Source organism: Electrophorus electricus, chromosome 14, assembly GCF_013358815.1.
Source record: "Electrophorus electricus isolate fEleEle1 chromosome 14, fEleEle1.pri, whole genome shotgun sequence".
NCBI lineage: Eukaryota > Metazoa > Chordata > Actinopteri > Gymnotiformes > Gymnotidae > Electrophorus > Electrophorus electricus.
Window position 1 is genome coordinate 6,118,048 of NC_049548.1, and position 27,733 is coordinate 6,145,780.

General features: G+C 39.1%; 1 protein-coding gene across 5 annotated transcripts in view; it reads left to right on the top strand.

The window, feature by feature from the left end:
* The window catches only part of cyth1b (cytohesin 1b), a 48,102-nt gene continuing 20,369 nt past the window's right edge, over nucleotides 1–27,733 (top strand). Inside the window, exon 1 of one of the 5 annotated variants that reach the window (XM_027010417.2) lies at nucleotides 1–90. In XM_027010417.2, the coding sequence (XP_026866218.1) occupies nucleotides 72–90 (19 nt within the window). In that variant the 5' untranslated portion in view covers nucleotides 1–71. Of the gene's footprint in view, nucleotides 91–10,324; nucleotides 10,908–22,077; nucleotides 22,363–26,616; nucleotides 26,800–27,733 lie in introns of those variants that run through there. The other 4 variants (XM_027010418.2, XM_027010415.2, XM_027010416.2 and 1 more) reach the window with 4 other exon arrangements.

Here is a 27,733-nt window from a genome sequence, read left to right on the forward strand (position 1 = left end):
GACAAGACAAGTGATGTGCAAACCCGGTGGAGTAAAGACCGGCAAGGATATATAATCAGAACAGCTGAAGAATGGACACAGACAACCACGGTAAATTGAAATATTTTAAAAGCATAATTTCGGCAACAACCCCGTGCATTGTTCGAGAAGTGTGGATTAGTTTGAGACAGAAACGTAGCACTTCCTATCCTTTGTGACTGTATTAATTGAATGTAACCTATACCCTGTTTGTCATGCCGTACAGTATCGTTTAGTGTATTCTATATGTCGATACTATGTGAACATGACATTAACGGAGCTGATGAATTCTAACATGTCAATCAGTAGTCAAAGATAAATATGTTTTACAAGAACTATATCTTACTAACTTGTGTTAAATTATACTTCACAGACAACAAAACCTTAAAATAGTGACAGTAGTGCTACAGTAGTAGGCTATATTATAATGTGTTGAATCATTGGAATTTAAGAACAACAATATATTTATTTATTACGGGAATAATGATAAACTGTGTATGCTGCTATAAAAATTAGTGTGATATCATGTCATGTGATGTTAGTGCCATCCGAACCTGCCCCCATTCTATCCATCTTTTTGGATCAAAGTGTACCGATTACATTCTAAAATGCAGTTTATGTTCTGTCTATAAATTCATTAGCTACTTATGAGTAAAGTGTGTAATCTGTAACTGTATGGCCAGTTGAAATTTATTAGGAAGGCCTTCTCAGTTGTTGTTGTTGTTGTTGTTGTGTGTGTGACGGAGAGTACTATCTCTGTCTGTTTTCTCCTCAACATAAATGTAAACATAAATCATAAAAATAACCATAAGCAGTAGTGAAATTTTATTTGTAAATGTTATCTAGTGTGACCTATTTCTTGTGTGTTATGTGGTGCCTTCATAAAGTGTCAGACAAGCATAAATGGTGTAACAGGATTTCCTGTCTGAGGCCTTAACAGACGTGGCACCTCCCTCTCTCTCTCTCTCTCTCTCTCTCTCTCTCTTTGATTGTGTGTGTGGAAAAGATGGTTTTTATCTATGCCACCTGTGTCAGAGTGGATAAAAATATTTATTAGTTACATTAGTTTTAATAAAATTTACATGAACCAGATAGACAAGGAAAATCATTTTAATCAGCAAAAAGGAACTTGAAGTACTTGGCCTCCTTCCAATTCACATACCAGTAACTCCTCATCACCTTGCTGCTGCAGTAAGTGTAGTTATTTACCAAGTACCTGCCAAATTTGTATTACAGACCACAGCATAGTATTTTACATCTTTGTAACTCTGATTTGACAATGTATGTTCAAATTTCCACCATTCATGAGTTCTAGTTTTCATTTTTTTGTCTCAGATCAGTTGCTGGTAGTAACACACGCCAACACACTTATGGATGGCTTTGTTCCACAGAAAAACCTTCAACATAATTAAATAATTTTAAAAATGCACATTTTATACTGCAAAAAAAGTTAAAAAGTTAATAAAATACTTAGTGTTTATAAGTCTTAAAGCTGAACTTCAGCCAACATCTGATTGCTATGAATCAGCTGTTCAGCTAATAGAGTACAGTGAAAATTACAGTGTTTGACAGTTTAATGTTCTTTTGGGTAATATGAATGGATTTGAAGCTGCAATCCTGCAGTTATGGTGGAACAGTAGCCCTGATGCAGCTCTTATCATAGCTTAGAGAAGTTCTGCTGTTGTAACTAGTTTGGCCTGAGTGTTTATAAACATAACAAATTTTAGCTAGTGTTGGAATGTCTTTCATCTTTAAATAGTCATGTCCAAAATGACAACAAAGAAGCTTTAGGTACCCTGCTGTTGAGTGTTTGAGTGTTTATGCATATGCACACAAAGGTGACCTGAGATCGCTTACCACTGCCATGGCTGCAGCTGCAGACGTGGCAGTGTGTTGGCTTCAGGAAAGAACGAGGCTGTACAGGAAACCTCTGAGCCTGTCCTTGTTTCACCTCATTCAACTGATCAGCCACTCACTTCACTCCTCCCGCTCATGCTTGTGAATGGCAGTGTTATTTGCATGTGTTCTTTCCAAAAACTGAGTTTCAAAAAACATTTTTTCTTATATAGTTTATTGTTGCATTATTTTGTTTAGACAATAATATATGGGAATACTTGCACGTACTGCTGAAGTCTTTGTTACATTTACATTTATGGCATTTAGCAGACACTCTTATCCAGAGCAATTTACAAAAGTGCTTTGTCATCTTCTCATAGAATATGACATTGTTGACAGATATTTTGGTTTACCTCACTGTGGCTAGCAAGTCACACCAACCCCCTCAGCTAATTTTTGAACAAATCTGACCTGAGTAACTGACTAGGACTGTTCACATTCTAAGAAACATTTTTTCCAGAGTACATTTTTATTCCCACAAAATTACATATGAATCGTTTGTGAGGGTTTGGGTATTTTTCACAAATCCTGTTCTTACTCAGAAAGTACAGTAGGGGGTGACATACACTACAACACTGTAATTGAGTGGCCCTGTTGGTAAATGTATTGAAATGTTGTGAGCAATCATTGCAATTCATACTGTACTAATTGGGGTATCACATAAACATACTTGTAGTATATGGAAGGATGGATGAGGGATAAACAGAAAAACAGACAAAAGAGAAAATGGACAGACGAAATGATTGCCAGACTTATCAGATTTGACTGGTTGGCATGGAGACTGGGAATAGGTGTGAGGGTGTGTGGCTCTCACAAGTCCTCCTCATTCTCTGAGAGGCTCTCATAGTGCACACAGCTGGAATACTGTTCACACTATTTTACTGTGTTCACAATGACTCGGAGGTAGGAGGTGGAAGAGGCAAAAGAAACAGAGAAACCCATGTGCTATTCATTTCATGACATATTGGGTTTCCAGGACATTTGTAAGTGAGGGCTTTTCGCTGAAGAATCATTACTGGCAGGTTGCCAGAATGTTATCCTCATTTTATGAGGTGAATGAGCAATTGGGTTGCTGTCCCTCCTCTAAGTAACCTCATTTATTCACACAGCAGGGAGAGATGAGCGGTAAAAAACTGACTGGGACACTTCTGCCTCCAGTCTTCTAAGACAAATCTCTGGATTTCAGTATGTGTGTGCATTTAATAAGTCTTTAGGGAAAAGGGTGTGCATATTGTATTGTGGCTACTTATCTGTACGTCTAAAAAACCCTGATATAAGCTTTTTGGCCCACCCAAGATTACTAAAAAATCTTGGTGTACTAGTGTACTGAATATGTGAAACCTCAGGTCAAGTACCTTGGTGTGGTGTTTGATCCTGACCTTAAGTTTGACAGGCAAATCAATTCTCTCATCAAAAGTAGTTTCTACTAAATCTGATCAATTGCTGAAATTAAACCATTTTTTACTCCTCTGGATTTTATAAATTGGAGGTAATAAATGCACTTGTTGGCATCAGTAAGTCTTCATAGGCACATTTACTGCAAAATGCTGCTGCCAGATTGCTCATGAGTGCTAAGAAAAGAGGACATATCACTCCAATGGCTCCCTGTTCATTACCTGGTTCAGTACAAGGTTTTTTAATTTGTTTTTAAAGCCCTAAATGAATATAAACCTCATTATAGCTCAGAATTACTAATACTCCATAACTCTTCCAGGTTCCTGAGGTTTTTAGATCACTTGCTCTTGGCTGTTCCACATTCTCGACTAAAGCTTAAGGGTGACCAAACTTTCAGGTGCAGCACCAAGACTCTGTAACAGTATAACATTAGGTTGTCCCCTTCTGCCTCAGTTTTTAAAGCAATATTGAAAACTTATTTTTATCAGTTAGCTGTTTGAATTATATTGATTTTTGTGATTATTTGTGAATTGGTTTACATGTTGTGCGTTTATGTATTTGTTTATTTGATCATATGTGTACAGCACTTTGGTTTTAAATGTACTCTATAATTTATTACTTAACAACCAATTCCTAGAATAAATGAGAACAAACAAAGTCTCTGGGCATTAATGTCCTCTAAAAGATATTCATCTTTCACCTTATAGAGAAAAGAAAACAAAGTGGGATATAACATGGACAGAGGTTTGCTGACTCAGTGGTACTGCAATATCAATTCTCATTAAACTCCTGACACGGCATCTCTTTCTACTTTAACAATACTTTTCATTTTTCAGAAAGGACAATTATTAAAATATATTCTTAATTGATTTTTATGGTATATGCTATAATTACATAAAATATTAGGACATGCATAGGATTAACCTATGTTCGGCAAATATATCTGCAATATAGTGAGGTGATATGTGAGTTAGATTCATGGACTCATTTTTGACAACATTTTAATCAATTGTAAATTAAGCCTTTGAGGTTAAATTAGGCATAAGACTGTTGTATTGTCTTATATAGCAAATGTTGTATAGCCGTTTTATATCATTTTATTGAAGTTCATATGTGAAAGTTTCAAATGAACGTTGCTGGAGTATCAAAACACAATAACCTCAGAGCATTTGCCCATTGAGTAGTAAAATATTGTCCAGTATTTTCAGACCGCCAAACTGGGAACACAAATCTTTATGAAAAGCTGGTCCTGCTAGATAACATTTACATTCAAATTTAATTTACTTTTCCTGCATTTTTCTCTTTTTGTAGGTATAAATATAGTGTACCATTAGAAAAGTAAGAGAATATTCTTATAGGAGTGTTGGATAATATAACTTTATTTAATAGTCACTTGAGTAAAAGTAGGTACTTTTAAGGACAATGAGCCTTGGGTAATGTTAGATCTGTTAAATACAGTGACACTGTATGTACTCAAGTATCAAAAGTACAAGTAAATTGTATAAGTAATAAAAAGAAAGACGTAAGAACTTTTCCAGGCTGGGCTAGCTAAGATAGCTAAGCTAGCTAACCTGGCTACTAAAACACTGCAAATCAGCGTGGGTAGGTGTGGCTGTAGGGTTTTATAGTCAAAGCAATAGAAAGTGAGGGTCCGAGAACATGTATTTCAGTAGAAATATGAGATTTTCTTTTCAGAATGTAGTGAGAGTTCAAAGGATTGTGAACTAAAGTTAACAGAGTTAATTGTGAAGGAAAGTCAACAAAAACATAGAACAGAGCAGAAATATTCCAAAAATATTCTAGTAGTGCTATTTTTTTTGTTATTCTAGTAGTGCTATCTTTTTTTCAAGATTAAGAAGTATAGGTGTCAATTTGTCTCAAGCTGTCAATACATTTGTTTAAATTTGTGCTTAGGTAATTCTATACGATATTGAAACATTTATTAGAAACAGTTTGTATAGTTACACCTGGAGACTATAGCCTTGATCGTATTATCTGTCTAACTTAATAAGTGGTCAGGCCACTCAACCTAGCAGTGATATTGACAAGTTAAAAAACACCAGCATCACTGGTGTGTCTGAGGGCTGGGGTTAGACATCTACCACTACATTCATATGTTTAGCAGGCACTCTTATCCAGAGCGATTTATAATTTCAATCTAATATGTCAATATCACTGCTATGTTGAGAACTGTCTGCCACCCTAAATAGTACCTAATCATTCATTAACAGGGTAACACACTGTTGTATTGCCACCAGTTTCCTTGGCTAACTACAATTCCCAGCATTACGATGATGAAGAACATCCAGCCAATCACCAACCATACACATGTTCATCATACCTGGAGTATTAATATTACCTGCTACTCATTTGCACTCCCTATTTATACCTGACATTACCAGACACACTCTGCAAAGTATTGCCACTTGAACTGTCATTGCATACCGAGCGTTATTTCTGATAGTCTTACGGTATTTCTGTTCTTTGTCTTATTACTCTTCTGTTTATGCCTGCCTCTGGCTCTGTTACCTCTATGATTCTGGTTCTGACCCTTGCCTGTAGTTTGACAACCATGATGGATTATCCCTTACTGATTAAAACCACACCTCATTTTATATGTGAGCGTCTGGCTTTATCTGAGTCATTACAGAATACTTTGCCTCTGATGCAGACGGCAGATTCAGAGGCGTTGAAGAAGACAGTGTCCGCTCAAGGATGTTTACTTGGACAACACCCACAGCTACATGCTCAATGAATGGAATTGCCAAACAGCAGGCTGAACAACAGACTCAAATGGTGGAACTTGGGAGATACATGTGAGATCTCACCTCCCAACTACAAGCCTTGGCTTTATCTTCTCTGAGAGATCTTCTCTCAACTACTGTTGCACTTCCCATCGGTAATTATCCCATTTTTCATGTTAGTAAATCAGATGAGTATGACAGTTCCCAAGATAAATGTCGAGGTTCTCTGCTGCAATGTTCCTTGTATTGTAGTAGCTATCCTTCTTGTTCTCATCAAGCTGAAATAGCTTTTCTCACCTCTCGACTTACAGACAAAGCTCTTGATTGCGTTACTGCTCTATGGAACGACATAAAAACATCACCCTATGAGACCTTTTTTTTAAATGCAATTCAAAGCAGTCTTTGACCATCCACATGAGAGTAGAGCAAGTGGTGAGATGCTATCAAAACTCTGCCAAGGCAACTGCTTGGTTTGAGACTATGCCCTTGAGTTTTTCACTATTGGTGCCGGGATTGGATGGAACGAAGCTGCCCTGCTGGTCACGTTTTGTAATGGTCTCAACACAGAAGTACTACTTGAATTGGCTGGCAGAGATTATGATTTAAACCTTGACCAACTCATCACTCTGGCCAGTCGTCTAGATCACTTTCTCCAGGGGCAGAAACCACGAGGAACAAGCAGTATTCATCCCTCCTACTCAGCTACTAGGATCTGAGTGGAGACCTGGTAGGAGACACAAATGGAACCCAAGTAATGTGATTCACCTTACTGCTGAAGAAAGGAGATGACGCATACAGGAGGTCATGTCCTGAGACAATGTCGTGTCAGACCTAAAAGATGCTCCACATCCATTCCACATGCTAATGTAGTGAGGATTCCCACAAAAGGGTTGGTGTCTTAATCTTTTATGATCCTGGTTTTGGTTGGCTCTCAGTCCTCTCCTGTTAGGTTTACAGCCTTGATTGGCTCAGGAGCAGAGGGAAACTTCTTGCACACTCACATGATCAAGGAACTGGGCATTCCCATAGAGCCTCTACGACAAACCCTTCATCTGGCTGCCCTTGATGGTGCCCCAGTAGGGGCTGGATCCATCAAACATCGTGCTAACGCCATAAGACTATCTACCAGCACACTTCATTCAGAGCTCATGTCCTTCCTGGTGATCAAAGCCTCCTTGTTCCTGATTATTCTTGGCCTACCATGGTTGGAACAACATGACCCCGTCATATTATGGTCCCAAAAGGAAATCCTTCACTGGTCACCTCATTGCTTCAAGGACTGAATAAAACCTCCTGCCTTAAGTTTGTGTTCCACTACTATTGAAAGTCCAGCAGTAGTCCAGGTCTGTTCCATCCCCAATAAATATCAGGACCTCTCAAGACCTCTTTTTAGTTAAGTCAGGGTCACCCAACTGCCGCCTCATAGCCCTTATGATTGTGCCATAGAACTATTATAAGGAGCCACAGTACTTGACCTTCTCCATGGAGAATACTACCGTTTTAACTGTTGTAGACTGTTTCTCACAAGGGCTAAGTTTCATACCATTTTCTGATCTACCTACAGCCTTCCAAACACCAGAAGCACTATTGAATCACGTATTCTGTATCTTCGGTATACCTGAAGATCAATTGTCAAACAGAGGATGTCAGTTTACTTCCAAAGTTTGGTCAGCCTTTTTTGAAGCATATAGGAGTCGCTGTGAATTTGGCTGCTGGATACCACCCACAATCCAATGGCCAGTGTGAACATGCCAACTAAGAATTAAGCAAATTCCTAAGGTGTTTCTGTTTTAACAATCCATCTGGCTGGTCCAGGTTCCTGCCATAGGCATTGACGGCACAAAACTCATTAACCAATTCCACAACTGGTATCACACCATTTGAATGTGTTTTAGGTTATCAACTTCCCACGGCCCCATGGACTACAATTGTGAACAACATCCCTGTGGTGAATGAATGGATGAGGAACAGCGAGAAATTGTGAGAGGAGACTTGCAAATGCAACCGAACAAGTTTTAAAACACTACAAGGAGCTGGCCGATCGGCGCAGGAATGAGACTCTGGTATATCATTCCTGGGATCGAGTTTGGCTGTCTACAAGGAATTTTCACTCCCCAGGATCCTGCCACAAGATGAGCCCCAAATTTATTGGTCCATTCAAAATTCTCAAGCGTATAAACAATGTCACCGACCAGTTGGGTCTACCACCTCCATACTGGATATCTCGCTCTTTCCATGCATCTTTGCTCAAGGCTGTGGTTTCAGGTCCGTTGGATGAGGTTTGCCTTGTGACACCTTGCCTCCACCGAACGAGTATGATGGGGCCCCAGTGTATGCAGTATGACACATCCTGCACTGTTGAAGAAGAGGGTGATCTCTCCAATATCTGGTAGATTGGGAGAGGTTTGGCCATGAGAAGTAGAGCTGGGTTCCCCACAATGACATACTGAATTCCAGTCTGCTGTCTGATTTCCACACCTGTTTCCTGGACAAACCTGCTCCCCATCCTAGGGGTCGTCCACACCACACGTCGTCTAGGGGATCCTGTAATGGTGCAACGGTTTCTAGCTACAGAGGTGGTCATCCCAGACTCCTTGGGGGGGGTACCCATTTATACCTGACATTACCAGACACACACTGCGAAGTATTGAACTGTTAGTGCATACCGAGTCCTGTTCTTTATCCTATTACTCTCCTGTTTTTGCCTGCCCCATTTGGATTTGTCTTCTGCCTGATTATATTGTCTTTCTGGATTTCGAACTAGGACTGTGTATACCCTGTTTGTGATGCACTCTGTCTCTGTTACCTCTATGATTCTGGTTCATGCCTGTATTTTGTTTACCGTGTTGGATTATTCCTTACTGATTAAAACCACACCTAATTTTATCTGTGAGTGTCTGGCTTTTATCTGAATCGTTACAACTATACATGGATTGACAGACTGGCATGTTATGTATGATAACGGATGGGCTTCAGACTGTAAGTTAACATTTGTAAAATGTACCTATAAGAAAGGTATAGCAACCTAATAGGTACAGTTATAGAGTAAACATGGTATAGCAACCTAATAGGTACAGTTATAGAGTAAACATGGTATAGCAACCTAATAAGTACAGTTATAGAGTAAACATGGTATAGCATACGTAAACATGGTATAGCAACCTAATAGGTACAGTTATAGAGTAGAAGTTCTTAATAAGTGATTACTCAGAGTGTGTGTGTGTGTGTGTGATGGTGATTACTCAGTGTGTGTATAATGCCACACAGATGTTGATGCAAAGGGTGTGATAGATTAGTAAGACTGTAGGATGAAAGAGGAGGAAGGGAGTGAGCTAGAGTATGACTAGATTGCTGGGTAGGGATCTGGAAAGTTCTGGGTGGGCTTTCCTGCAGGATCTCCGATATCTGTCTCTTAACAGTTTCCTGACTGGAGACTACTAGTAATGCTGTTTTGAGTGCTTCTCTGAACCAATTATGCTTTCCACAAACAATATATAAATGAACACAGGTATAATGCAAACTTTGGAATGAGTTCCAGTATTAAATATGAGATATTATTTTAATTATTCTTAGACTAGAGTCTATTAGAGGATAGCTTTTATTAAATTTGAATAAATATGCAAAACAAACCTTGACAGTCCCTGGCATACACACACACACACACACACACACACACACACAGTTTATTTTTGTTCATTTTCAGATCATTCATTTATGTATATGTAAACACCTTTACGTAATAGGATATGTAGTATGTCTACGTATTATTAATAAAATCTATACAGTAAAATTAAACCTATGCTTTTTCTCTTGAGGCCTAAAAACCATACATGATACAATGTTTTGTGTACTTCTTGACATATAGATATTAAAAAGGAAATGTAGCATAAAGCCTAACTTGACCTAACCACACTAATCACAAATAGTAGTGATCTAATTATGTTTCATGATAAACTGTTATTGCACACATCATTGCTCATGACTAACTGTTTGTGTGTGTGTATATATATATATATATATATATATATATATATATATATATATATATAAATATAAAAATATAAAGCCTATCTATAGTCAAGCATGACTTAGTTTTGTTGTATACTGACTAACCTGGCCTCTGTGCTCATATGTGGGTGTAAGTGAGGAGGTGTGGTGAGAAGTGGTAATGAGCTCAATGCGTATTTGCATGACACTTATCTGCTCCAAGATTATTTCAAGGCAAGACTGCAGAATAACAATACAGCTTAGTACAAATGTAAACGTAGCGCTTGAAGAGCAAAAAGACGGACAAAGAGTGAGGCATTTGCTGAGGGGAAGCTCTGTGAAATGAATGAAGAGAGAAAGTGTCAGGAGCAGAAAGAAGGAGATGTAGTTATTGAGAGGGGAGAAAGGAGGCAGAAGGAAGGCGTGATGGTGAGTGTGAGAGAGGGCTGGCAGACACCACTGTGGAGGGGATCTGGGGGACACATCACTGCTTGGCTCCTCTGCTGCTCTCTGAGTGCTTTCGTTTGGACTCACTGACTCCAGCTGAATGGAAAACTGACAGTTAACAAAAACAACAAAAACTACTACCATCGGAATTGAATCTGCACAAGTTTCATTTTCTGCTGCGAGGACAAATAAGAGGAAACAAGGGGAGGCTCTTGCGTCTTTCTCGCTGGTTGTGTGTGAAGGCAGATTTTCCCGTCTCTCACTCCCATCCCCTGACGCGGTCAATGAAGTGGAATCGGGGTCTGTAGTGAGTCATAGGGCTCTAAGCGTGTAGCTCTGAGATGGGAACGGTGAGCGAACTTTGCTCTTCCAGCTTCCAGGCGTTCCTGTGTCCCACTGTGTGTACATCTGCACCAGCAGGTGGGTCCTTCCGCACTCAACATATGTGTGTGCGTGTGTGTGCGCACGCGTGTGTGTGTGTGTGTGTGTGTTTGTGTGTGTGTGTGTTTCACTGTGTCTGTGATATTCTAAAATATACTTTCATTTGATATTTCTGACTTTGTTTTTGATAAATAAACATTTGTTATAAAAACAAAATTGCACTTGGACCTTTATGAGAAAAGGAGATATTTGCTGCCCCTCTGGCTTCACAGTTGAATCATTCTTTCTGACAGAATGTTATATCAGCCTTGTGTTGTTGCCGTGGTGATGAACAGAGTCTATAGATTGTGGAAGTATTGTAGGTTTAAAAAAGGGAAAAATAGTGGTCATTAGCGTGTATGTGAAAATAATGTGTTACAGAGTAAAAAAAGGCACAGCTTTTATGGTCACTACTCTCCACTTAAATAAAAGGATTCATGTAGACAAAATATATATGCATATTGTGTTACCTGTTACTTGTTATTGTGCATTAGAAAGTCACAGTGAATTAAGTCTTAGTAGTAGCACCTAAGATAAATCTAACAGTGAGGATGAGGTTGACAGTAGGTGTCAGAGAAAGAGAAAAAAACATTTTTTTCAAATGATTTGTTTTTTAAAATTCAGCTCTTTAAGGAGGTTGTAAGTAACCTGCTGTTGCTGACATTCTGTACAAGTTCATTCATTAGCTGTGTCTACATTGTGATTTGATGTGCGTGGTATGAATGCATCCCATGCTGGTTTGGATCCTGTGCTATAATTCTGTGTCAGGGACACACCAGACTCAACCTTTAAGATGTTTTATTTATGTGCTCCAAATATCTGTGCCCTGCAGCTCACGCGTCCATCGTCGCTTCTGTCTGCCACCTGCATTATCTCTGCATTACATCCACAAGGTCGAGCAGGTGCCTAGGGTTTCTAGGGTTCCAACATTGTGTTATAGTTTTGATGGGAGTATAGTTTGTCTGTTCTACTGTCCACTGTTCTGAGATACATAAATATGTAGTTTCTAAGCTAGCATACTAAAAGCTTTCTTGAGAGAGTCATCTGTGTACAGGCCTTAATTAATTAATATTGTCTGTTTGGATTATTGTATCCATTTAAGTTGTCTAAATGTGCAGCAGAACAGGAAGCCTGCTGCATCCATGCCAATAAAAGTGAAACCTTTTTACATAAGTAATGTTACTTTTGAAGCTTTCCTTATAATAATCAATAAACGACAATGCAAAATGCAAATATAAGCAATATTGGACTGTTGGGCTTACTTCTAGGGATAAGTGCAGTGACTTATCTAAAGTCATATGACCTGTGTGGGGTTTTGAGTAAGCATATGTTTTCTGTTCTCGTTTTGTCATGAATTCTGCTTACTGTCTTATTCTGCTTAGTTTAAAGGGAAATGATACAGTAGAGCATTGTCAACATGCTCTGCTATAAGCTTTTTTTGTTGTAACTAGAATTTAAGGATAGGAACCTTTTTAAATTACAGGGTTTTATGTTGGATTCTGCTTACTGTTGCATTTTGCTTAAAAACAAGGAAGTGAAAAGCTAGAGGTTTTTTTTTGCTGAAGCTCAAACTGACCAAATCTTTTCATAAGTGTTCTCCTATTGATGCCATCTGGGACGGAGGCCACCATCCATGAAGGTTAGGTGAGCTTCACAGTACCCAGCTCTACTAGGAAGCTCCTCTGTGGCACTTTCACTGACAGGTGTAACCATGCAGGGGACAGGAAGTGTGCTCAGGTGTCCTGTCGAGGGAGCTTGAGAGATTCTGTTCTTCCTTCTTAGGAGAAAAGGTTACTTCTGGGTAGGCCATGTCTGACTACTGTGTGATTACATGAGATTAAAACTATTCATTGTGGTCATCAGTATAGGAAAAGTACATTAATTGCATATTTTGCAAAAGGCATGGTTACAGAAGTCCATAAAAAGTGAGAATAAAAGAAGGTGAAAGGGACATGACCCTAGAGACACAGGAGTAGATAAAAGGTACAACATGTGAAAGGTGAAAAGTGTAGGACGTAGAAGCCTCTACACTCACACAAACATGCATGCAAGCGGATTGTGATTCAGAGGCGGTGGGACTAGCTGTTGATAGAGCCGAAGACTGGTAATGGTAATGATGATGAGTCAATTAACAATCTCAATCAGCCTTTTTCTGTGCATGTGGCATTTAACATCCTCCTCCTCCTTCCTGACAAGTGTGTGTGTGTGTGTGTGTGGTGTGTGTGTGTGTGTGTGCGCGCAGCGCGCTGTGAATCCATTTGACTGGTTCCACTGGTACGACGTTTGTCCTTACCTAAAATACAGTTTTTTTTGGGAAAGATTTAATTGTTTACTTTTTGGCTATAGAAGTTAAGGTTAAGTTGGGGTAGAGTCATAATAGCTATTGTAATGCACAAGTCAATAGAAATACTCACAGTGTGGGGGGGAGACAGTGTAATGCCATGATATTGTGTCGACACGCTGATGCCAAAAAATGGATATTTAGAGAATAACAAGCAACATATGTGTCCAGTTGATGGTGTAGAGAACACTTCCTTTTGTATTCTGTAATAATTTTTCCACAAGATCATTTGTATATATTATTTAGTATTACTATCATACACTAAAATTATTTAGGTGGGATGAATTTGCTAAACTCTTTTACTAGGTACAATATACATTTATTTGTAACAATGTATAACTTTCTATAGGTGTATAACATTTTATTCCATCCATGTGCAATGTCAGCAAACACCAACTTGCATTTCCTAAAAGTCTATATACATGGCCAATAAAAGAAAAATTGTCATTCTGATTCACATTCTGATGGGACACTTAACACCTCCCTTTGACCTCATTTGAATAATCCCTAACACGCATGCACAAACACAATTAAAAATAATAAGACTTACACTATTATCTTGGCAATGACTAGTAGAGAACCTTGTCCTTTTAGTCTTATGCTAATTGAAAAATGATTTATTACATCTGTTCACATAATTACCACCTTGAAACTTAAGCAGCTTTTTTCCTGCTTTCTCGGCATGGAGGATGTTTGATGATGATCTTACCTTGCCTGTCTCTTACTCTGAAGCTGTATTTTTGTGCCTGATTTGCACATAGGGAGCATAAAGGTTGCCTGGTTATTCATAGATTTCAGCATTCATTGCCAGACTCTCCGTGTTGTTTTCCACAAACCACCCTCTACGTGTCAGTGGGTGCTGCTGTCCCCTTTCTGCATGCTAATTGCATGCCAGTGCAAAGCCATGTCTTCCACTCCACTACCACTCTCCATGCTCTTCCACCTCACAAACTGGAAGCATACACAACAATGTTCACCAGAAGAACCAGTAGGCATTATGGTATATAAGATGAATACTTCAAACAGTTTGATTGGTCTTCGTAGCCTCTTGAAGCATACTCATGCAAGGACACTGAAATTTGGGAGAACAAATTTGTAAAACAAATTCAAGCATTACTTTCTATTCTTCTTTCTGTTGGAAGACATAGCTTATTTCCCATAGTTATCATGCATTACCAGATACAAATGGCAAGTTGATATTTAAACATGTACCCATCAGCATAGTGTGGGCTTCTGGTGGCACATTCAGGCCATTTTAGCTTTCCACACAAAAGGTTAGCTTTTTCATGTTTGTACAGTACATATATTAGTTTAAGAGGACAGATGAGTTGTAGAGAGAGTAAATTGTCAAGCTGGAGGGATGAGTGTTTGAGAAGGTGGAGGTGTGATGTGACTGGAGTGACACTTTGTTTGCTGCAAGCTTCTGTAGCCTCTAGTCATCCATGCTGCCCACTGATGGATCTCCCATGAGGCCTCTGTAGAGGCCCACTGAGTCACACATCCATATGAGGCAGTTACTGTCTGTGACAAGAAACAGTAAAGACAGATTGCACCATCAAAAATAGCCTTATTCTTACATTCCCCTGTTTATCTCTTGCTTCTCTATGTTTCTCATGTTCCTGTGTACAGCTCTTGCTCTGCCACACTTTACCGCATACACTGTAATATCTGTGATCTTTGTGATCTTGTATTGGTGTTTTTTGTTAAACTTTTTTGGTACTTTCTTTTATCTTATATTCTTCATTGCTTGCTGTGTCATGTGTCAAACTTTGCGTTGCACTATTCCCTAGGGTTGGCACCTCCCTTTTGAAGACTGACTATCTAGTAGCAGCTGACACCATGTTCTATGTGCAGTTTCTGTGAGCCTTGCTGTGTAAGTAGGTATAAGTAGTGTACACCTGGATCAAATAAATGAGAGCTTGCCTGAAATTGAGGGCTACTATTGGGGCCACTTAATAGTGAATTGGTCTCATGTTGAGTGTTTACTGCCTTTGCACCACCAATGGACTGTAATATACACTGCAAGCTTGGACGGAACTGAGTTCCTCTGCTGCTTTGCTTTCCCTTGGCTCTCATCTCCATCTATTTCTTGTTTGTTCTGTGTGCTTGAATCAGCGATTAATACCAGCCTCTTCTCATACCTTTCCTCTCCTGCACGTAGTGCACACTGCTGTTGTTCATCTGTAGTGTTATTATAAAGAAAGGGCCAATCGTATCATTTTGTGCAGAATAGTTAGTGAAGGCCTGTGACTGCACCTGACAGCAGACAGAGCGATGAGGTCGTAAACACACCAGCAGCTGCAGGGATTCTGTTGCTTTGCTCCAAACATACCCTTTATTGGAGAAAGTTGTCAGTATCCCAGCCCTGCTCCATCTACTGATGCATTTGAAATGAGTGACAACGCTCATTTTCTTCATCCTGTTTTCTATGAAGCAACCCCTATCTGTGTGCAAACCACACAGACACACAGATGTTCTGTTACTTGCGGTAGATGTTTTTTTCAGCTCACTAAAGTTCAAGGAAATGCAGTGTGGGATGATTTGTTACCATAGTACCGCAGGATCTATGGTTCCCAGGAGCGATTTGCAATCCCTCCGTCTCATAAGAAGTCCGTCTTTTCCACAGCCAGCAGCATGTTGGTGTTGGGCAGATTATTTTGGTGTGTGGCAGACATTAAGCAGGATTCAAGGTTGTCCATATCAGGCACATTTATGAGTGAGCCTTAATAGCATATTCTCAGCTTCCAGTATGAGTGAACTATTATGTTTCACATTTACCTCCACATCTGAGACTAGGAGGACTGTATATTCGCAGTTCTACTTGTCCATGTAACTTAAACATGGTAACAGGACTTCACAAAATGTTTTTTTTCTCCATTACTGAAAGGCAAGATTTCAGATGAACCAATTTTTACACTTTTTGATGCAGAGCATATTATTTGCTTTACATTTATTTTAACCTCTACTTAAAAATGCAACAAATTGAAACAAAATTAAAAATGTCAGGGTGGTGAAAATGTCTTCAGAGAACCGTAGAGACTAATAATTAATGATAGCATTTGTACAGTTGTGCTGCCTCTTTGACATCAGATGTTTTTATGCTGAAATGAGCAATGAACAGAGTTTCACTGTTTGACTAGGCCACTCACTGAGTGATACTTTCCACTTCACACTTCCCAGCCACATCATTTTTATCTTGCATTTAGATACCTGAATGGATCTGAGCCTTGATCAAATATGCTACTCATTTGACAGCTGGAAGGCAGAGTTACTTCAAGGGTTGTTTATTTGTCTTCAGGGTACACTGAGTAACTGCGTAGTGAGTTTAAAGAAAGACTTTACTAATCAAGGCAGCATTACTTCAACAAGACAAGATGTGGTTACACTCGTGCATTCAACTGTGGTGAGTGATTTTTGATGTTGATAGATTATAGTATTCCAAGCAACATATGCAACAATGAAAGATATATTTTAACATTTTGGCCACTGACTACTTAACCAATATTAAACAAAATTTTATAGCACTTTGTTCTCTGTATGCAAAGAGTGCGAGAAGAGGTGCTGAATTACATTTGTTCTGGTTTTAATTTTATGTGGATTTTTATAAAACTGTCACACATTGAATGAAAATATTATTAATAGTAGTCTTCACTGTTTTTTTCTTTTAAATTCTCACTTTGTCAGCAGTGTGAACAGGAAGTGGATGTTTAAATGAAGGCCAAGTCCCTGCACTATAATCTATAATCAGTATGGAAGTGATATAGGCATGAAAGAGTGGTATGACTCCTGCATGCAATTAGAGAGCTGGCTAACACTGATATTTAAAGGTATTCAGAGAGTGCTGCTAGTGCTTTTGATGAAGGCACACATCTGTTTTGCTAGGGAGAACTAAAACAAAAAACTCAGTGTGTTGAGGTTTGGCATAGCCCATTACCCCAGACACAGAGTTTTATAAACACACACACACACACACACACACACACACACACCACACACACACACACGCACCCCCCCCCCCCCCAAAAAAAACCAAAAAAACCCAAACACACACGTGTTCCCCTTAGCAATGGAAAAGCTGTGAATTTGTGAATTCTGTGCAAGGCGTCTAGAGTCAATATCTTACAGAAAATAATTAATTACTTTTTGCTCCTTGTCTGATATGCAGATAAAATGATTTACTTTAAATTTACTGGTGTGGGTGTAGCTTATTTTCACCAAAAACACTCCTAATACGGTCATTCCTCATTGTACTATGCATTATTATATGTGACGATTGGTTTATCATTTTGCTCTGATTGTTTGGGGCATATTCTAAAATAAGTAACAAATAAACATTTCTAGATATGGGATAATGTTAAGTGTTGTAAGATGAGAAGATAATACATTTTACAAGGAAAATATTTTTTTAGTATTACATTTTTTTTCTTCGTATATTGCAGTGTCGTTATGCTGCAATATACCAGGTTACAAAGTCTTTGCTCCTGCCTTAGACATCTTAGTCTCCTTCAGGAGGTCACTCCGATGGGTATTAATTATGGACTGCTTGTCTTAATTATGGATAATCCATTAATAATGCCACAGCTCTGAAGTTTGAGGTTCTAATCACTCAGCAGCAGAAACTCTCAAACACTCTTAGATAAATGGAACAGCAGCTGAGAAGAGTCTCTCATAAAAGGTATGAAGTGGCACAAAATTGCTAGAAAAATAGGTCTTTGAAAATTGCATAGGGCAAGCTAAAGATGCTCCCTTGTGGTCACTTATCATGCTATTTTTGTATTTACAAGGTTGTATTCCATCCAGTTTGGCTGGATTAATGAAAATTGTTTTGGTGTTTTTCCCTGCTGATCTGACTCTAAATCAGTATTCTGGACCTGAGCGAACGACTGTGGCTTTAGATTTACTTAGGCATTTATATTTTCTTAGAGACAGGCTAACTTACTCTGCTCTGGGATTGGTTAATGTTATCTAAACACATATGTATAAACACACGACTCACAAATATGTACAAATTCTTTTTGAGGTACTCAAATTTTGATTTGTGCATTCTTGTTAGATTTAGTTTTCCTCAGCCAGTATTCCCTCCAGTTTTGTACTTTGTGTCTTTGGTGTATGAATGCCACTTTCAGTGTGTCATTCAAGCTTAATGTCATCATGGTGCTATAAATGGATAAATGGCAGAACATTCAAGTGTAGCTTGCTGAAGACTTTTAACCCAACTCCTATTATCATGACATAAGGGCACATTATTATAGAAGATTATGTTGCATTTGTGGCGTACAGAATGCAATTTTCATAACATTTATTTAGAAGTTTCTGATAGAGGTTCATTTCAGGTCTAGTGAGGACCATGGTAACAAAGCTGTTTGATGTAACATTTCTGCCGTTTATATATTTTTGCTTTGTAATATATGTGTGAAGCACTTAGCTTGCACAGCTGATGAAGGACCTCTGTCCAAAATGTCCTGGTTTTCTGGAAACTCTGTACTTTACTACAATTTACATCTCTGCAGTACCCTACAGTTACTCACCTGGAATATGAAAAAAAAAATACATTAAAAAAAAAAATAAAAAAAAAAAAAAAATATATATATATATATATATATATATATATATATATATATATATATATATATATATATATATATATATATATGGTGGTGTTTGTTTGGGGTGGATGTGTATGCACATGTAGTTGTTTTTTGGTCAACACAAACTATTCGTCTTAAATTGTAGTTTCAGGAAAAGAGAGCAATTATTGCCATGACAACAAAGTACCTCATATAATTGTTGAGGAAACCACAGTCTTTTTTTAATCAAAGTTGGATCCTGCATAAAGTGTATCCAGCATATCCAGCCTTTGTATAATTAACTCTTGGCTCTCTCAACTGAGCACTAGCTAGGGACTAGCTGCTGGGCATTGCTTAGAAAGAACATGATTTGTAATACCAAATTAATCCACTAGAGGTCAATGTAGATCCAATGTTCTTATTTCACTTGTTGAAAATACAGTGTTGTGTACTGTCTTTTAGTGTTTTTTTTCTTCTCTTTTTTAGCTTCTCTGAATACATATCAATATGTCACTAATTTGACTGACAGTACAAAAACCGGACATACACTTTGTTTACAAAATGCTCTAATTAACACAATTATACCACACAGAATAGCAATGGTTTTTATATATACATACTAGAAATGCAAATGATCTCATACTATTAAAATCAAGGCATTACACAAAGGAGTAGCACATCTAGTGAACCTTTCGGATGCTGCATATTTCTAGAAATCTAATTACCTTTTTGTGTAGCATTATTTTTCCTGCTGCTGTTTGTGGTGATACATTTGTTTCCTGAAAGCTCTGGAATGTTCTTTGACATTAAGCTCTGTAAGTAGCAGTTCTCATTCCACTAAGACTGTGATCTGCATTTTGTCACCAGTACCTCCTTTGCCCAGTACCTCCTTTGTTTCAGGTTTACTGGACATTTCTATTTCTAGGTCCAGCTAGGCCACAGTGTATATCTACTTCACTTTTAGAAGGTGTTCTACTGCATTACTGTGGTACTTTTTCTCAGACTTGTCCCAGATGTTTCTCATTGGTCTTAAGTAACAGAGAATTTGTTACAGGATAATCAGATGCTGGTCATGGATTAGATCTAATAACCTACTTAAGAGAAGAGAAAGAAAATGAGAATTTATATCTGTAGCTGAAGGGTAATCTTTTTATCCTCTATTATGTCCTTAAGGTGTGAGAGTTCCGTACAGCTTTCTGTATAACTTACTCTTGTGGAAAGGTTCTCCCATAAAGAGTTCTATCTTTTGTGGTTAATTCAAACTCAAACCAATCATTTTTGGTCACATAAGACTTTCTTTTAAGTGCAGAATTGTTTATTTCCAGCTGTTTTGTACTGTAATTACACCATAGTGCTCCTTGTTAATTATATGTATGACATTGTATTTTACTGATTTTACCATGTGATGGACTGTAACTCAGTAGAGATTTATATGACCTCGTCCCCACAGACCACTTAGCTAGCTTCTTTAGATGAGGTTTTGATTAATTTGTCTACATGCTTATGTTTGGTGACATAGGCAAGGACCATGCCCTACACAAATATGTATAGTCTGGTTAGTTAGTGAAGTTCATTTGTGAAAAAAAAGTAATTTGTGCCTTTTGCAGTTAAATCTAGACTGAAGTTCATGTTTTATCATATGCAGCAGTCTTTCTTCTATTGGAAAAAAAGTTAGTCAAAAACATTTTGCCCATGGTTATAGCCCAGTCAGCATGTCCATGTGGGCTCCACAAGGGTTTGAAATGGGCTGGCATTGGGGCCCATTTAGGGCAGCCAGTTGGGACCCACAAAAATCCATCAGTTCCATATGGACCCCAAATGTGTTAGCCCCTGTGGGCCGATAATGGGGTCAAGGTGGGCTTCAGTTGGGCCTGTATGAGCAATGATCCACTGGCCCCTTGTTATCCCTTTATGTGGGATAATGATGGAGCCAAGGTGGGCAACAATGGAGCCCTATTGGGCAGTAATCCCATATGGACCCATATGGGTCCCATATGAAGCCAATGGACAAATATTTATAGGTCCCATATGGGTTGTGCAGAGGGGGCTCAAATATCAGCACAGCACTATCCCACATGAGGCTCACATGTATATGACAACTTGCATCACACTTCTGGGGCACACTTAAAATGATGCTATTTGTGTTATGCCAAGTGGGCCACCAAGGTGGGTTTCAGGTGAGGTCTATTGAGAACAATTGGTCTCTTCCAGCTGCTGCATTTAGTACTTAAAACAGTTTCAGGGTTGTGTTTCTTACTTTGCAAAACTGTTGGATAAGAGCATAGCACTCAAGGACATATTATCATAAGTACACTATGATAATGTAGTACACTACAAATCATTTAGTAGTGTAAAAATCCAACCATGTACTGCAGTAATTACACCATGGCTATGGTTGTTCTAGCTAGGTTTGTTAGAAATTAAGATAACACCAAACATCAAATTTTTAGAAAATAATTATCTTTTACATAGATATAGCAAAAGGAGAGAAATTGGATGAAATGTTGCTTTCTTTCCTCAGCAATTGTCTCTGGCTGTTGTGAAAAAAATCCACAGCAATTTAGGAGGGTGGGGGCGGTAGTGGGGGAGTGGATGTATTACTCCACAAATCAGAGAATGGTTCATTAGCTTTGCCCACGTTTTAACATTCTGAACAAATGAACCAGTTCTTAAAATTGGTTCACGAGTTATACTGAAATGGCATGCGGACCAACCCTATTCCTTTATGTTTGTGTGCCAGAGAAAGTCCCACTTCTGCCATTCTTTTGCATGAGCTGTGGCACAAACTTATGTATTATAAATATATCACCTTTGTAGTAGCTTATTAAATAAGGCTATATGGGCTATATGTTTAAAAAGAAAATGCAAACATGGCCCAAATAGGGCCCATATGGATCTCACTGGGGCCTGCAACTATAATCCAATTGGTCCTGTAAATAACCCAAACGGGGTCCGAATGCGACCCATCAGAATGTTCACTCTATGCCCATGCCCAGATAAAATATTAAATTCCCACTCTAAGACCATGCCCAGATAAAGCTCACGTTGCCCAGTTAAAACCCATGTGGAGCCCATGTGGACATGTTGGCTGGGAAGCATTTTGATTTTTCCCGGTGCTTACATTAATATTTTACGTTTACATATTGGTGGGAGTAAGGGGCTGGCAGGGTTATATTGCGTACCCTACGTGCGGAGTACAAGCTTGCACCCAAAGGGGGAGTCTAATTGGAGTGAAGGAAGGGATTGGCTGCTAGAAATTAATGCGTGGTAACTCCCAGTTTGCAAAGCATGGCATGTTAGCACCCATGTATGTTTTACCGCAGCAACCGAAAGTTTTTAGAGTGGTATTTTGAAGCAAGTTTCTTCTTTCCACTTTGCTATTAGGGTGAGAGAATCTAGCTAGCTAAATTATAAACGTTTCTAGTTGTTAAGTAAACATAATCCAGCTAGTTTTACCAATACCCAAGCAAAGGTTATAAGTTTGCTCGGGTATACAGAGCACCCAAAGCGCTGTCAACGATGGTGCTGAACTCGGAAGATGGAGTCGGTGAGTAAATCGAGACTTTGTTGGCTAGCAAGCTAGTTAACGTTACTGGTCCCTTATAGCTAGCGCTTGTTTGTTCGCTACTTTAAAAAATTAATTCAGTTTTCAAATGCCACTTGTTTTTTAGCTACATTTTCTTGATGTCTAATGACTGTCGATTGCTCACGGAAGTGTAACAGGTCCATGCCTCTTTTTAAACGCGAATGAACAAAATATCCATGTTTAATAATGTTCGTGTTAAGCTATCGCTAACTAAGGATAGTTTTGTGCCAACGGAATGTGCACTGTTGATATCTGACAATCATTCGTCATGTAACTTTTTTATACTGTATAACATAGTAAAGGTGCAGATAAGGTTCTGCTAAAACTGGAATAAAAACCTATGGTACGTTGTGTGTATTTTCAAACTGAGTTTGCTAGGTTAGCTAGCGTTAGATAGCTAGCTGAGTATATTGAGCCCACTAGCCAACAGAGTAACCTTCGACTGTCCTCTGGCATATTCGCTATTGTGTTTTATTTTTTATAAGTTACGTGAACTCGTATGATACTATTGAGACAGAAGCAGGTAATCTAGTTTGAGAGACACGATCGCTTATTTTTGCTTTTCTTGCCATCTCGCTGAGATGGTTTGAATGACGTTTTATTAATAACTAAATTCGAATTGTTAATTTAAGTTAGTTGTGTTTTACCATCTGCTGGCCTTCTGGAATAGATGAAATATACATTAAAATGCTATTTAGTCCAGTGCTTGCTATAAATTGTGTGCTTATCATGCCTTATCTACTACTCACAACGCCAGCTTGTTTCTACATTTTGTTTTTGCTTTGCACTTTTACTTTTCCACTCCATTCACGCCATTCTGTTCAGGCCTGTGAGGGTGTTAACAGTACCAGTTTAATATCACAAAAACAGGACATTCTATTGTAAAATGGTCAACAGTTAAGATAGCACTGGTGTTGGATCTTTGTAATGTTTAATACATGAAAACAAACAAAATGTTTGAAAGGGTTTTTTCCTACCCATATATTATTTATTTATGGTTAACAGTAGTAGTGTTGGTGTTTTTATATTTTATGAAAGGATGTTAGAAAATAATGTCCAGACCAAAATGGGCTTCAGATCATATATTTTGTTGTGATCAAATTCAGTTTGGTTACGTATTCAGTTCAAATTCAATTAGTTCCTTAATCCATAACTGAGAAAATGTCCTGAAGCAGCATTCTGTAAATCTTATTCTAAAAGGGCCACAGCACTAAACAGCTTGTGTTCTAATTATTGCTCCCTTGGTAAGATGATTCATGTTTGAGGCTAGGGACACACTGACCTTACTGTTGGCCATCAGATGGTGTCAGTGCCCAACAATCACCTGGGCAGTGTGTTCTGCACCATTAGCTTGTAGTTGGTTCTTGTCAGCTCTCTGTTGGCTGCTTGTGCATGTTGAATCGGTGTCAGCGGTCATTCACAAGGGAGTGTTATGAGTGGCTGTTCAGTCTAATTTTGATTTAAAATGAGATGTTATAGACATAAACTGTTTTGTTTTTGTTTGTTTTTTGTCATATTGTGGTTTGATCTACCAAGGCAGTGTGCTTGGCTAACATCATAGTATGCTATACTGAAAGTAATTTTGTTGTGTTGACTATGTAGAGAACAGAGAGAACATTTGTCTTTACTGTGACATTACTATATGTGATTTTATGGAAGGAATTGGAGCTCCAGAAGAAGTGGGAGTCATTCAGAAGTCAGTACACTCATTATAAAAGCGAACACTTCGGGAAGCAGTGGTTTCCATTCCATTTATTTTCTTTTGTGCAGGTGCACATATGTGTGTTGTTCATCATCTAGTCTGGTGTGTTTGAGGATAAACACACAGGTAACAGAGCTGAGGGAAGATCATCAGTCGCTTATACTTGGCATTAGATTTTTGCTGTCACTTTGGTGTGTCCCTAGCCTGATAGAACAAAAAAAACACATACACTGCTCAAAAGAAATTAAGGGAACACTTAAATCACACATGGGATCTCAGTGAACAAAAGTTGAAAATCTTTACTGATATAAATTGTGTACTTCGTTGAGAACAAAATGACTAACAACTGTTAATGGAAACCAGAATTATCAACCCACTGAAGGTTGGATTTAATATCGCACCAAAGATCAAAAGTATTAAAATTGAAATCACAGACTGATCCAATTTGTGTGAATTTCATCATGGCAACTCATAATGTGACCCAGTAGTGTGTATGGCCTCCATGTACCTGTATGCACTCCTGACAACCTCTGGGCATTCCCCAGATGACACGGTGGATGGTGTCTTGGGGATCTCCTCCCAGACCTAGATCAGGGCATCGGTGAGCTCCTGGACAGTCTGTGGTGTTGGATGCACTGTTGTATAATGTCCCAGAGGTTCCCAGAGTTGGATTTAGTTCTGGGTAACATGAGGGCCAGTCAATGGCATCAGTGTCTGTGGCATCCAGGAATAGCCTTGAAACTCTGGCCACATGAAGCCAGGCATTGTCCTGCCCCAGGTGGAACTCGGGGTGCACTGCAGTAGTGTAAGGTCTGACAATGGCTCTGAGGATTTCATCCAAGTACCTAAGAGTAGTAAGGGTACCATTGGTTATCACTTGGAGGTTTGTGTGACTCTCCAAGGATATGCCTCCCCAAGCCTTCACTGACACCGCGAAGCCGGTAATGCTGGATGATGTTGCAGGCAGCGTAACTTTCACCATAGCACCTCGAGACTCTTTCACCTCTGTCACATGTGCTCAGTGTGAACCTACAATCATCTGTGAAGCGAACAGGTTGCCAGTGCGGCCCTGCCGATTCTAGTGTTCTCTGGCAAATCGCAGTTGAGCTGCAAGATGCTGGGCTGAGAGCACAGGTCCCACCCACTAGAGGACGTTGTGCCCTCATGCCACCCTCATGGATTTTGTTTCTGACAGTTTCTTCAGAAACATGCACACAAGTAGAATGGTGGATGTAATTGTATAGGACACTGGCAGTGCTCCTCCTGTTCCTCCTTACACAAAGGAGAAGAGATCAGTACTGCTGCTGGGATGATGCCTTTCTATGGCCATGTCCAGCACTCTTCATGTAATGGGCTATATCCTCGTATCACTTCCATGCTCTTGAGTCTGTGCCCATGTCCTGGTATGTCCTCCACGTTCTTGAGACTGTGCTGGGACATCCAGCAAACCCTCATGTGATGGCATGTATGGATGTGCCATTGTGGAGGAGCTGGACTACCTGCGCAACCTGAGTGGGCTGCAGGTACCGCCTCACTACCAATATTGACAAGGACACAACAAAACGCAGTACTGTAGAGAACAATCAGTCAGGAAGTATAAGGAGAGAGCAATTTTCTGTGGCTACCACCTGTAAAACCATTTCCTGTTTTTTTTTGGGGGGGGGGGGTCTTGTTGTTGCCTCTCCAGTGCACCTGCTGTCACTTTAATTTGTACCAAAGCAGGTGATAATAACAGTTCAAAGGCATTTTCTTCACTGAGGTGTAAAATGTCAAATGAACTTGTGAGTTGGAGCCTGTTGGTGGCAGAGTATACTGAAGAGTATTGGTTATAGTGACAGATGTTGAGTGACCAGTAAAATACTGCTCTCACACTTCACACTGATCTGGCTAGCCTTATTCACTGCCTTTGTGATCCTGCTGAGCATAGCCCAATTTCCTAGAGGACCTGTCTGTCTACCCAGTGTCTGCAGATACCAGCTGTTCGTTTGTTTAGTTACAGAAATGCTTTTCAGTTGTATGTTTGCATTAGAGTCAAGAGTTCATTTCCATGCATGGAGAGAAAGAAATGACAACACACAGTACACCTATCTGAACATGAACACATTTAAGAGGGACATGTTTAGTAACTCTCTACTTACTTGGAGAAAGATGGTACAAAGTGGATGTGAAACATGGTGAATAGCTATTGTGTAGTGACTTTTGTCCTACTTCTGTGTTTACCATCATACCTCTTTTTCCTTTTTCTCTTGTTCTCTTTTGTCTGCATCACTTACTCTGTTTTTAGTGTCCCCTCACTGAATAATTTCAGGGATAGTGCACAGAATAACCACAGGGTGGCGCTGAGCCTACTAATGCCTGTGGTTGTGCTGGAGGAGAGGGGGGAGGAGAGTGGTGGTAGGTTTGCACTGATTGGTGGGCATACGGAGGGGGGAGGCGGTTATAGGGAGAGCAACTGTACTGGCTTTAATGCCAGTAGTGCTAGTTTCCTGTGCTTGTCCTGGTCTCTCCTCTGGCCTGTCTCTGCTCTTTATTGGACTGGATAGCATTGGTTCTTCTAGCAGCATACTCAGTGAGTACACAGGTCACTGGGGATTACAAGAAGTGGTCCTACTGCTAGTAGTATGTATAAACTCATCCTGGTCCTTTGATCTGGGCAGGCAGACTGACTGATTCACAGCTCATGATAACAGAATGAAGTAAGTGCTCATTGTACTCACCCTTTACAGAAGGACTCTTGGATAGATTTTCAGCAAATAGGCCTAAATTTAACTGAAGATCTGCATTGGTTTTTGTTTGTTTATTTATTTATTTATTTACTTTAGCTTTGTCACTCGTATATATCCACACCCTTTGCACATACACACATACAATTAGCAAGAATTGTTACTTGAGTGACATTGGGGCAAACCCAGCACATTTTGTGTTTCGATAAGCTTTTGTGCATGCATGTCCATGATGACTCAGTTGCTCTGTTTGGCTATTGTTTGTTGGCCCTTCTCTTATCAGTGTGTGTGCAGGAATTCTGGCTTCTTTGAGCAAATGTTGCAAATGTTAGAGAATGCTTGCCTGGCTTCTTTTATTTGTTGTCTTTTGACTGAGATCTGGAAAGTTGTTAGCCAAGTATAAACTCTTTATTATCTGTCATTTTCTTAATTTGATAGGACTCATTCTAACCAGCTTGTTAAGTGTTGTTCTTTGACGTGCAGGACAATTCAGAATCACTGTAGCTTTTTGAAAAATTGTTTTAATTTCCCTAAAACTTCAGTTCTTTTAATACAGCATTGTACCATTGCTTTGACCTAATGTTTCACAGATAATTCAGTTTCACTGTGATGCAGGACAATTAACCTCAAATTGCGGAGAATCTTTAATATGTATAATGACATTCTTGCGTGTGTTTGGCATGCATGTTTCTGCTCAGTCATTAGGAAGAATATGTTGAGCTTGGGACCTGTTTTTTTAACTATCCTGAATGTAAAGTTTTTAATAATGTAACACACTCTTTATCTTTTCATAATGGTAAATTATGCAATGGTTAGGAACTTAACCATTTTCCATTTGGCCTGTTGAAAATGGTTTCCATTGTATGGTTAATTAGCACAATGACAGTTTTCCAAGACAAGGCACTGT